Here is a 12,324-nt window from a genome sequence, read left to right as displayed (position 1 = left end):
GGGCAAGGTATCCATCTTCCACAACCTCCCCTCATTCCAGTCTGTCCTTGCTCAATCTCCAGCCACTCTGACCTCTGACAGTTGATAGTTCCCCAAATTACTAAGCTTTTCACACATTCAAGGCCATTTTCTCACATTTTGTTCATCAAATATTTACTAAGTGTTAGGTAGTGCTCTCGACACTGGAGATACAGCAATGAACAAGAGACTTAGGTCCTGCTTTCAGGAAATTTTCTTTCTGGTGGAAGGAGACAGATTATAAACAAACAAATATATACTCTTCCAGGTCATGATAGATGCCAAGAAGAAAAGGTGGAGGGGGGCGATTTAGGTCATGTGATAGAGGAGGCCTTAGATAAGGTAACATTTGAAGAGACTCCCGAATGAACTGAGGAAGTGAACCTTGAGGTCACCTTGGGGCAGAAGCAGGAATGTGCTTGGTTAGTCTGAGGTAAAATAAGGAGGCCAGTGTGCCTGGTGTTGGGTGAAGGAGAGGGAGAATGGTAGAAGATGAGGTCAGACAGGTACTAGACACTTTGCACCTGCTATCCTTGCCTTGCCCTGTTTCCTTTTCATTCTTTGGATCTTAAATGCTGCCCTTCAAAGAGGTCTTCCATGACCATCTTAACTAAAGCAGACGCCTACCCACTATTATCCCATACCTCTGCAACTTATTTCCTTCAGATCATTTTTGACAATCAAAAATTATTTCATTATTATTTATTGTTAAATAATATTTTTTTCTTATTTACTGTCTATCTTCCCAAGAGGTGGTAGTGATCACTTATGACTTGTTCACCACTAGTGTCTCCAATGTGCCTAACACACAAGGAAATGCTCAGTAATGAATGAATTTAACCTGTACATTTAATATGGTGTTTACTAGATACTGATGTCTTACCCTCATGGGGTAAATGGAAGAAGGAAGTCCAGATGAACCTTAATTTTGCTAATTTATTTTCATTAAAATATTGTAAAAGCATTGCATTGGAACCTGTTTGGAGGCTATGTAGCACTCCATTTACATTCATACACCTAATTAACAACTAGCTAAAAACTGGTGAATTCTACTTAAGTGAGCAAAAAGATTTGGTAGGAAAAGATAAGTAAGACAGGGCCGGCCTCGTGGCTTGGCGGTTAAGTGCTCGCGCTCCGCTGCTGGCGTCCCGGGTTCGGATCCCGGGCGCGCACTGACACACCGCTTCTCTGGCCACGCTGAGGCCGTGTCCCACATACAGCAACTAGAAGGATGTGCAGCTATGACATACAACTATCTATTGGGGCTTTGGGGGAAAATAAATAAATAAATAAAAATTAAAAAAAAAAAAAAAGATAAGTAAGACAATATAGACAACATGGTTCCATATGTGGGATAGCCCTTCTAACTAGCTGGGAGAGTAGCAATGGGGTTCTATGTTCAATAGTTTAAAAATGCCTATAGAAATTGCATGTTTCATTGAAATAAACATATATAAATATATAAAATTGTATGAAATAAAATTGTATAAACCAGCAAACAAATGGTAGTTTCCTCACTTTCATGTAGAATTATATAAGCTAATTATAGAAATAAGAGTAGTCTCATTTATAATCATTTGACACTTCTGAATTTTTGATTAACCAGAACTTTTAAAGAGGAATAATGTTGCCAGGTTGAACAATACTAAAGAGCGAGAAAGAGAAAAGCAGCCCGTGACATTCAGAAACCTGTCTGGCGCTCCCAGCTAGACCGTGTGTTTCTCCTGTTGGACATAAACAATTTCACAGAACATCAACATCAGACAGGACTCTCTGACTCTGTGATAAGGTGAGACAAAAACAAGGTCATGTGCAACCACCAAAATACCAAACTTCTCTCTCTCTCTGCTAAAATGAGGGATCACTACTTACCAATTGCAGTTTTATCCTTAGTCAAGTCAGACCTCCCCGTGATTGAGATCCTCAATCGTAAAATTGTTCCACTTTCCGACAGCAACCAATACAGCAAAGTCCACTTTCTTAGACCTTCTCCAAAATTACCCAAACAAAGCCCAAATCCTACAGTAGGTTCCTTCTAACACCCTCTAACTGAGACTCCACGGTTTTCCATTGTGTGTGTTCTCCTTCTCCACAATGAGTGATAAATCCAACTTGTTCAACTACAGATGTGTTCCAGAGGTCTTTGGCTGAAGGTCATTGAAGAGAGTGAGAGTTGCAGGGTCTGATGCTATAGATGCCTCATATTAATTTGAAGGAGAACTAATAGCTTGAAATTTTGTATCTTCCCCTCCCCCATACTCTCATTGCTTTAGAATCCTTGATAGCAACCAAACTCATTGATAAGAAAAAGTTAAGCATCTTTGAAATTTCGAAGCAAATTTAATTTAATGGTGTTATAAACCCTGGAATATCACAGAAGAGGACAAGGTCCCTGGAAAAAGATAGTATCACAAATTCTCCTCTTGCCTTTTGTGATATGTGGATTATAATGGTGTCCTGAGAGGCAGAACTGGGAGGGGACTGGAGAAGGTGATGCAATATTGGATTACAACATCTTTGGAAAAGTTTCCTTCTATGAGTCAGTCTCAGAACAGGATATTGCCTGATATCTAAGCATGATGGACACCATGTGGTCAATAAATCTTTAAAGATTATTCAAGCTAATTGGCCTTTTCCTCTTCAACTTACCCTGGGTCTAAAAAGGGCCACCTTAAATGTGAGGATGAAACTTGAGTAAACAAATTTTCAAAAGAGTTACCTAAAAATGCAGTGTAGCAAATGAAACCTGTTAAAACATATGACCTCTTGAGAAAAGCAAAATCAGAGCGTCTCCTAATGGTAAAATGAGATAGGAATCACTGGACTAAGATCAAGAAGAGCTGGGATTGAACGTCAAGATCCAGTGATTGTGGTCTCGTCTCATGCTCATCCCCCAGAGCTCAATAATACTCTGAGATTCTGATGAAGGATCTGATGGAAAATCACTGACAACAAATGATATTGTTCCCAAAGCAAATGTAGGTCATGTTTTCCACATATACGCGTTATATAAATGCCACTTAATGTAGGCCATTTAACAAAGATCAGTTTACCAAGTAATCTTGATTGCTGATCTGGTCCATCATAAATATTGAAGTAATCCCATGCACAGTTCCAAGATTCTTCTGTTATAAAGTCTCTAATCACTGCCTTCATTTTATTTCCTGACATGGAATAAAAATTCCAAGTGCAGTTCAGCATGTTGGGATAAATGTTAGGATAATTAGGAGATGTGATCTCAATAGAACTAACTGGAATCAAATCCAATACAGGACACCCTTGAGGCAAAAAGAAAAAAAATTATTTAACACTGTAATCAAGGAGCTGAGTTACCACTTGAATTTAGTCATTAAAACCTAACCTGTAGTGTACTTTTATTAAATTCTATCACATTCCTTTGCATCCATAGTTCCTTATGTATATGGACACAGGGTTTAAATGACTTTTGTTTTGAAAACCTGACCCCTCCTAAAAGAAGACAGACTGAAGTTCTTTGACTTTAACTCACAAACTGTGAACAAATAAATCACCCATATCTATATTTCAATGTAGTTTTGTTGCTCATATTTAATATACAATCTTATTTAATGTTTACAATCATGAGAAATAGATTGTATCATCTTTAATCTAGAGATGAGTGAACTAACACTTGACATTCAACAAATGTGTCCTAAGACTTTTAGGACTTCCCTAAATTTGCCAATATCACAGAAATATTTCATTTCCCCCACAAATGCAAAAAAAAATAACGTCATATCTTTTAAAATAACTAGGTGGGATTAAAATAGCTAGGGGGATTCCCATAAACAAAACAGATGCATTTCCTACCCATTAATCAGATAAGGTGCTATCTCCTCACTTTCTACTCCCTAATCTGCCCCAGGTCTCCACTAACCTTAAAGTTTGACACAAGGAAAATTAATACAAGTCCATATTTCACTATAAAGCAACTAGAATCAGGACACAAACACCTGAAAATTTTTGACAGAAGTCAGGGTCCCTTTCTTTCTTTCTTTCTTTTTCTTTCTTTTTTTCTTTCTTTTCTTTCTTTCCTTCTTTCCTTCTTTCCTTCCTTCCTCCCTCCCTCCCTCCCTTGCTTCCTTTCTTTCTTTCTGTTTTGGTGAAGAAGATTAGCCCTGAGCTAACATCTGTTGCCAATCCTCCTCTTTTTACTGAGGAAGATTGTCCCTGGGCTAATCGTTCTCTACTTTATATATGGGACACCTGCCACAGAATGGCTTGATAAGCGGTGCGTAGGTCTGCGCGCCGGATATGAACCTGCAAACCCTGGGCCGCCGAAGTGGAGCATGCAAACTTAACCACGATGTCACCGGGCCAGCCCCCAGAGTACATTTCTTACTAAGCAATGTTGAGTAGCTAGGATACTCCCCACTCTATTTCCATAATGTAACCAAAGCCAAGTCAACAGGATTCCTTACCATCTTTATGGTCTTACCTTTATCATTAACTTTAATTTTTCCTTTCATGTAATCTAGAATAAGAGAATATTCAGGGTCAATATATCCAATTAAATACTTTATATTTCTTTATTTTTCTGATTATAAAAGTGATACATGCACATTGTAAAAAATTTTGAAAATACAGAGAGTTCAAGGAAGAAAATAAAAAGTCTCCTATAGTCCCATTCTATAAGATTCTCATATTTTAATGTAAATCCTGCCAGGCCTTTTCCTATGCTATATGTGCATTTTTAAAAACTTGTATGCCACTTTACACCTTTATAACCTTTTTTCCCCCACTTAATTTATTGTGACTATTTTCCCATACTAAATATTCCACATAAATTTAATGGTTCTATATGTTTTATTCACATAGATATAATTTCTATGGATATATTTTAAATTGTAATCTCAAAAACATGAATGATGAGTCAGATCTTTAAAAAACCTCACACATGAGGTATAAATCTATTACATTTCTGCTGTCACTGGGAAAATGTCTGCACTAAAGGTTTTCTATGTTTATCTGAAAACAGAAATTGAATATGTGTAACAACAGTCTTCTGAGTTGACTCTTAACATCTACTTTAGCTCTCAGCCAGGGGGATTCCCATAAGCAAAACAGATGCATTTTTTATCCATTTATCAGATAAGGAGCTACCTTTTTACTCTCTACTCCCTAATCCACTCCAACTAGAATGTCATTTCCTTTATTCAAACAAACAATTATTGAGCACGAACTATTTGCTAGGCACAGTTGTAGATTTTGGAAATAACAGCAGTGGCGCATGCTTGGTGTGACTGAGGAACAGCAAGAAGGCTGGCATGGCTGGTGTGGAGTGAGCATTAGGAAAAATGGTAGAGGTAGTCAAGAGCCAGATCATATAGCATCTTGTAGGCCACTATAAGGACTTTCACTAAGAATGAGTTGGAAAAACACTGGAGGATTATAAGCAAAGGAGTAACATGATCTGAATTATTCGTTTAAAAATGATCACTCTGGTTGTTATGAGTAAAATAGACTAAAGGAAGGCTTATATCAGAATGTTATGGTGCAATTGCTGAGGAGTAGTTGGATTCGAGATCTCTTTTGCTGAAAGGCCCACAAATTAACTAAATCCTATATGGGATGTGGAAGAAAAGCCAAGGATGACTAAGATAATGGCTTGAGCAATTAATTAGTAAAATGGAATTGCCATCTATTGAGATGGGGGAAGGCTAGTGGAGGAAGAATTTGGAGGCAGGGGTAGGAAATCAAGAGTTGAATTTTGGTCATGTTAGGTTTGAAATGTTAATTAGATATTCAAGTGGAAAGGGAGGCAATTGGATATACAGTGCTGGAGGCCAAAAAGGAAGTTGAGACTGGAGATATACATTTGGGAGTTATCTCTGTATAGATGGTATTTAAAGCTAGGGATTGGGTGAGATAATTTAGGTAAAGAAGAAAAGAGAGTCAAGGACTATGTCCTGGGACACCTCAACCTTTAGTGGTAGAGAAAATGACGAGCAACCAAAGGAGACCGGTGAGGTAAGAGGAGAGCCAAGGGAAAGTGATTTCCCAGAAGCCAAGACAAATGAGATTCCAGAAGGAAGGAGAGCTCACCTGTGCCAAACACTGCTGTTAGGACTGAGAAGTGATATTGGATCTGGACTTGTGGAAGTCATCAGTAGCTTTGACAGGAACAATATCCATGGAATGGCAAGAAAGAAAGCCTTATGGGAATGGATTCAATAAAAAACGAGATGGCAAAAGCAGAGACAGTGAGTAGAAATACATTTTATGGAGTTTCACTATAGGAGAACAGAGAAATTAAAGTTTTCCTAGAATTCCATCCCCAACCTTTACCAAACTAGACAAGCTCCCTCTGTTATGTATCCTCATTGCACCCCATATTTTCCCTTCAAAACTTAATATAGTTGTTTTCTCATTTATATTTTTCTATATGATTATTTGATTCTTGACTCTCTCTCCCACTAGACTGTAAACTTTACTAGGGCAGGGACTGTCTTGTTCACTGCTGAATCCTCAGTGCCTTAAACACAGCCTGGTATTAGTGTAAAACCATTTGTTGATAGTCTGAATGACTAAAGGCTTACATGTGAGATTTTATTCTATTTTGTTTATGTTAGTCCCGTAGGGTATACTTTGACTTATATAATTTGAACTTGATACAAGTCTCCTTAGTTATCTCCTTCCAACACTTCTCACATTACCAGACTAAATGAAGCAACATATTTTTTGTAGAAACGCCTCTCCAATTATATTCCAATTAACATTTTTTAATGAGTAGGAATTGACTAATCTTAAGGACTGGAGCAATTCTAAAAACTATTCAGAATTAAGTGTAATTGCAAATGTTTTCTCCATGATACCCAATTTCTATAATTTGCAATAGTTCTCAATTTTTATAATGCTATCAGTGCCTTCACCTAAACTACAGGAATGTTGGGCAAAGCATATTTTTCAATAATCTGGTTACAAATAATATATATGAACTATCCATTAAACAAGTAAAAAAAGAAAAATAACTAATGACTGTTGATACTAGCACTTAAGGAAATTAATTTCAAAAGAGAAAAACTACTTGAAACCTTTTTTGCTAGTGATAAAAACTTCCTACTGTATTGTTACAACATTCCAAGTAACCAGAAAAATAGTCAAAATTCTTAGGTGCTACAATAAAAAATGAAAAATCTGATCAATCTTAAACTTTATGGAGGTTTAGCTTGAGGCCTCCACAGATTACAGAAGTCACAACCTTAAACATTGTCTTTTTCTTCTCCCCTAAATCTGACAAATGAAATAAAGAATTCCAATCTGTTTATTTATTTGATAACACAAATTTCCTAATCAAGCACAATAAAAACAAAAACATACACATAAACAAATATAAAAAAAAAGCAATAGACTTACCAGAAATATGAAAAGAATATCTTAAAGAAAATTCTTCCATGGCCAAACTGACACAGTATGTGAAAATCAACATAGTAAGAGGACCATGAGATTTTTTTTTTTAACTTTATTTATTTATTTATACCCCCAAAGCCCCAGTAGGCAGTTGTATGTCATAGTTGCACATCCTTCTAGTTGCTGTATGTGGGACTTGGCCTCAGCATGGCTGGAGAAGCGGTGCATCGGTGCACACCCGGGATCTCAACCCAGGCCGCCAGCATCGGAGCGCATGCACTTAACCGCTAAGCCATGGGGCTGGCCCCAAAGGACCATGAGATTTTAATGAAGGTATATCTCCTTCACATAATTTTCCTAGCAAAGAAAAAAAAAATTCTTAGTATTCATCAAGGCAAAAGTTATTGAGCAAAAATCCTATTTTTGATATTACAAATTTATACTGTTATCTACTCCAACAAATGAAAATGGGAAAATTAAGCAGAATAAAACCCAATCAGAATCGAGAGATAGATGTTCCAGACTCCTGAGTCTAAGCAGTTCTAAGGAAAGGGTTCTAAATCAACCAGGGCACAGTACTCAGTTCTTACAATGTCTAGAATAACTTGGACCTTTGTAAAGCTGTATATTATAAGAGAAGGTAACATGGTCTAGCTAGGTCCTTAGGAAACTAAAACACTGTTCTTATCATCAGACTCAAATAAAATAATCACATATAGGGGATATATTTGAGCCTTAGCTACATACAACCTTCATTTATCTGCAGCCTAGCCAAATGAAAAAGAGGCAAGGTGCAGTAATTGGCATGAAAGTCAAAACTACTTGCTGATCTAAACGAAATTTTTTAGGCAATAGTTCTTAGAGGTCTCCTGTGGCTCAGAATCCTAGGGCTAATTAGTAATGATTTTGTTCAACCTCCCACTACCCTTGGATTTCTAAAGCATCCTTCAAAAGATGATGGAGTCTAAACTCCTTCACCAAAGACTCTCTCTCTTGTGAACCGGACTGCTAATAGCCAGACTGCTTTCATGAAGTTCTCTGTAACTGTTACCCTAATGAGTCTAGTTCAACTTCTAGAACAAAACATTTTTCTTTCATCTCTTGCTTTTTATAGTTTTCTTTAAGATCAGAATGTTTAATCATTCACGGGAGAAAATTTGGAGAATTTCAAAAAAACTTAGTCATAATCTTGCAATCTAGAAATATCCACTTAAACATATTGGTATGTTTTCTTTTAGACCTTTATTTTAGTCATATATAGCACTTTAAAAAAATTAAGTGATACTATGTAGTTTTTTATCCTGATATTTTCACTTATTACATGTAGAATTTTCTTATCTTATAAAAAAGTTATGTGAAAATATTTTATTTAGTGGCCACATAACATTTTATCCTACGGATTTACTATACTTTTCTTAACCAACTTCCCCTTTATATTATTTTCATGTATTTTTTTGGTCCATTATAAATAAGACTAGCTGAATGAATACCTTGTACATAAATGTAAAGTATACTTGTAATAAGTATGGCTCAAAGCAGAAAAACTGAATAAAATGTTATGAATTTATAGCTTTTGAAAAACATTTCTATATCTCCCTCCAGAAACCATACTCCATATTATACCTCAAAAACAACATGAAAATATCTGTCACACTGCATTTTATTAGTAAATAAGTGTAATCATTCTTCAAAATCTTTTTGTCAATTAAGTATGTGAAATTTTTTCTTATTTCTGTTTGAAATAGGCGACGTACTTTTTCTCATATATATTTATTTGTCTATGAATTGCTCACTCAGCTCACTTGCCCATTTTTCTATTAAGTTATCTCTAGGAAAATGGTAATTCTGAATTGCATTTTAAAATTAATTGGTGAAACTCTTATTTATAGTACTATTTAAAAAAATTTTTCATATCAGGGATCCTCTTAATTCTAAAAGAATACACTTGCGCTTTATACTTGAGTCAATTAGCGGTACAATAGAAAGGTCATAGTCAATGATTAATTATCATAAGGTTGATGATTCAAATCTGCTTCCTATGACAAACCATTTCTAAGTTTAACTGTTACCACACAAATGGGGTTCTCCTACCCAATGCACATTAAAAAAAAGCCTATTATTATGGCATCAGCTTTTGGGAAAAGAAATCAGCTTTATTTTGTGAGATCAATCTGCAGGGAGACAGGGGGAGTGTGAGCCCTCAGATCTGTCTCCCCAGTCCAGGGCTTGGGACACAATTTATGGGATGAAGGACACGGCGGTCTGAAGTGTAGAGATAGATGATTGGAGGTAAGGAGAAGTGAGGTAACTGATGATCTGCACAAGCGTAGTTAAGCTTCATGCCTCTTCATAGGATGCATGTGAACAAAGTGGTGCCATGACCATGATCTGAGGGTGCAGTTTTTAGCTCCTTGATGTCAAAAAGGTCATTTACCCAGCATTTGTGCAGGCCCAGTTGATGGGTTGGTGATTTCAACTGGCCTGAACTGAACAAGGGGTCTCAGTTCCTGAAAGACAATTCTTAATTACTCGGTTGATAAGATGGGACCAACTGAACTGGTCCTGGAGGGCCTGAGATTATATAACTGATCATACATGGTATTTTCTGAAACAAACATTCTGAAAAACGTAGTTTGCTATAAGGCTCATAGTGTCACAGTTTCAAGTCAACAATCCCAGGAACTATTAAGCTTTGCACTGTTACAGGAAAATGGCTCTCTTTAGTAAACAGGTGGCCAGAGGATCACAACTTCATTGTGACAAGAGACAAAATAAGAAGAGATTTAATTTAAATTGTATAGTAACTGATATGTAAATATTCATTAACCTTTCTTATCCATCAAAAGAGGCTAATGGTTAATCCAGTACTTTATGTTCTCAAAATCACTTGGGTTAATAGTTTGGCATTCTCTTGGAAAATGAACAAAAAAATCAAAAGCTTTGGGGACTCTGGTTTTAACATGAAATTTAACCAAGGCCGAGTCAAAGATATTGGGGCCTACAAATTTATTTTTTATAGATTTGAGCTTTTCTAATACTGATTTGTAAACATGCCATATGTTAATTACCCTAAACACTTCTCAAAGTTGTTGAAAACCCCAAATTTGTTATTTGCTTTTTAATTTTGCTTCTGTTAAAGACGTTTTTAGTTATATAGGAATTTATTGATAATTTCCTGTTTTTCATTGCTTTTACTTGAGGTCTTTCTCCATCCACACTTAATTACCTATTTTTTCTACTTTTAATGGCTTAAGGAAAATACTTCTCTCTTTAATCAACTGTTGTATGATGTGATGAACAATATAATTTACATGTTCCCCCCTGATTTGTAATGCCAAATTTATCATGTATAAATGTCTTATATTTTCTGGAGTCCCTTCTGGTCTGTTTATTTCCACTCATGTGTGTCTGTTCTTATACTAATACTACTCTGTTTTAATTATGATTGTTTTAAAGTATGTTTTAATGTCTGATAATGTGCCTCACCATCTGGTCATTTTTTTTCCTCAAAACATTTTCAGCTAGCTCTATTTATTTTAAGGATCAACTTTAGAGTTATTATCAATTTCCTCCTCACTCTCTGAAAACAATTCCCATTGGGATTTTGCTGGGAAATACACTATATTTGTAAATTAATTTGGGGTGAATTAACGTTAATTTTGTTTTCCAGTTTTAGAACATCGTACATTTCTCTATTCAGATGTGCGTGCGTGTGTCAAGTTTTACATTTGCACAATAAATCTAACATTTCATTTAAAAGTTATTCCTAGTTATGTGGTTTTTTTGTTGCTAATTATAATTGACATGATTTTTCCATCATATCTTTTAACTAATTTTTATTGGAATGGTTTTGAGGAGATGATTGTTGTATAATTAATTTATATCTATTTTTCTTAATTTGACCTAGTTATATGACACATAATACATTTTTCAGTATTAAACTATCCTTGCATTCTTGGGATATATCACAGTTGGTTATGTTAAATATTCATTGAATAATCTATCGACCTCAAGCATTGAGTTAACCCCTAGAGCTTGTGAGCCTTATCTGCAAAAACTGAAATAGGGTCATAACACTTTTTTGGGAAGGAGATAGGAAATATTACATATGTTTTATGCACTAATTCTAAGTAAAGAACAACAGATATATAGTTCATTGACATTATAAATAACAAAGCCAATGTATTCTTTCCCTCTTTTTCTTTATTTCTTTGTTCCTCCAAACTTGGTGTACTCTGACATCCTATTAATAAAGAGGCAATAAGGATACAACAATCTAATCTTTTTTTCTAAGCAGCACAATTTTAAGAATAGGAATGAAAATATATATTTCTAATTCAAGCAGAGCAGAAGCTTGGTTTCTTTTATGTTGATTAATATGCATTCTCTCATTTAATTCTCAAAACAACCTCATGAGGCAGTGCAAGTGATATTCAGTAAAGCAAGAAAGGAAGAAGCATAGATAATTTCCAAGGATCCTGGGCCCAGATTCTGCATTCTCCCCATAAGAAGTTATGGCTTTGTTGATGCTAAATTGTCTCAGGAACCAGGAAAGCACCATGTTTATTAACATTCCCTTAAGTAGAAACACAAAGATTGTTAGTAAACCTACTTCTGGGATAGAAATGTAAGTCCAAAGAATAAAATGACAGTGGTTTAGCAATTGGCTGTTTTATCAACTTCGGCAGGACTCCACCTAAGTGGAGAGTGACTTTGGTATCTGGGTTGTTGTTAGGGAGTCAAAGGCCAGCAAAATGTCACACATCCTCTCCCTATGGGCAGTCACCTTGTTTCATTGGGCATTTGTATCCTTGACTAAGTAATTTGGGAATTTAAAACACACATGTATGTGCGTGTGGTGGTGATAGTTGGGTATTTCTTCTTGTAAATCACATGAAAAGTTACTGGTAGATATTATTATCCTCATGTCACAAATAA

The 12,324-nt window shown here is 35.7% G+C and overlaps 1 protein-coding gene across 1 annotated transcript in view; it reads right to left on the bottom strand.

Moving 5' to 3' along the window:
• Window positions 1-12,324, bottom strand: part of OVCH1 (ovochymase 1) — a 72,948-nt gene that overhangs the window by 15,174 nt on the left and 45,450 nt on the right. Inside the window, 2 exon segments of the mRNA XM_058557398.1 lie at window positions 3,072-3,296; window positions 4,475-4,510. Coding sequence (XP_058413381.1) covers window positions 3,072-3,296; window positions 4,475-4,510 — 261 coding nt within the window.

This window comes from Diceros bicornis, chromosome 17, assembly GCF_020826845.1.
Source record: "Diceros bicornis minor isolate mBicDic1 chromosome 17, mDicBic1.mat.cur, whole genome shotgun sequence".
Lineage (NCBI taxonomy): Eukaryota > Metazoa > Chordata > Mammalia > Perissodactyla > Rhinocerotidae > Diceros > Diceros bicornis.
This window is presented reverse-complemented; position numbering and strand designations above follow the sequence as displayed.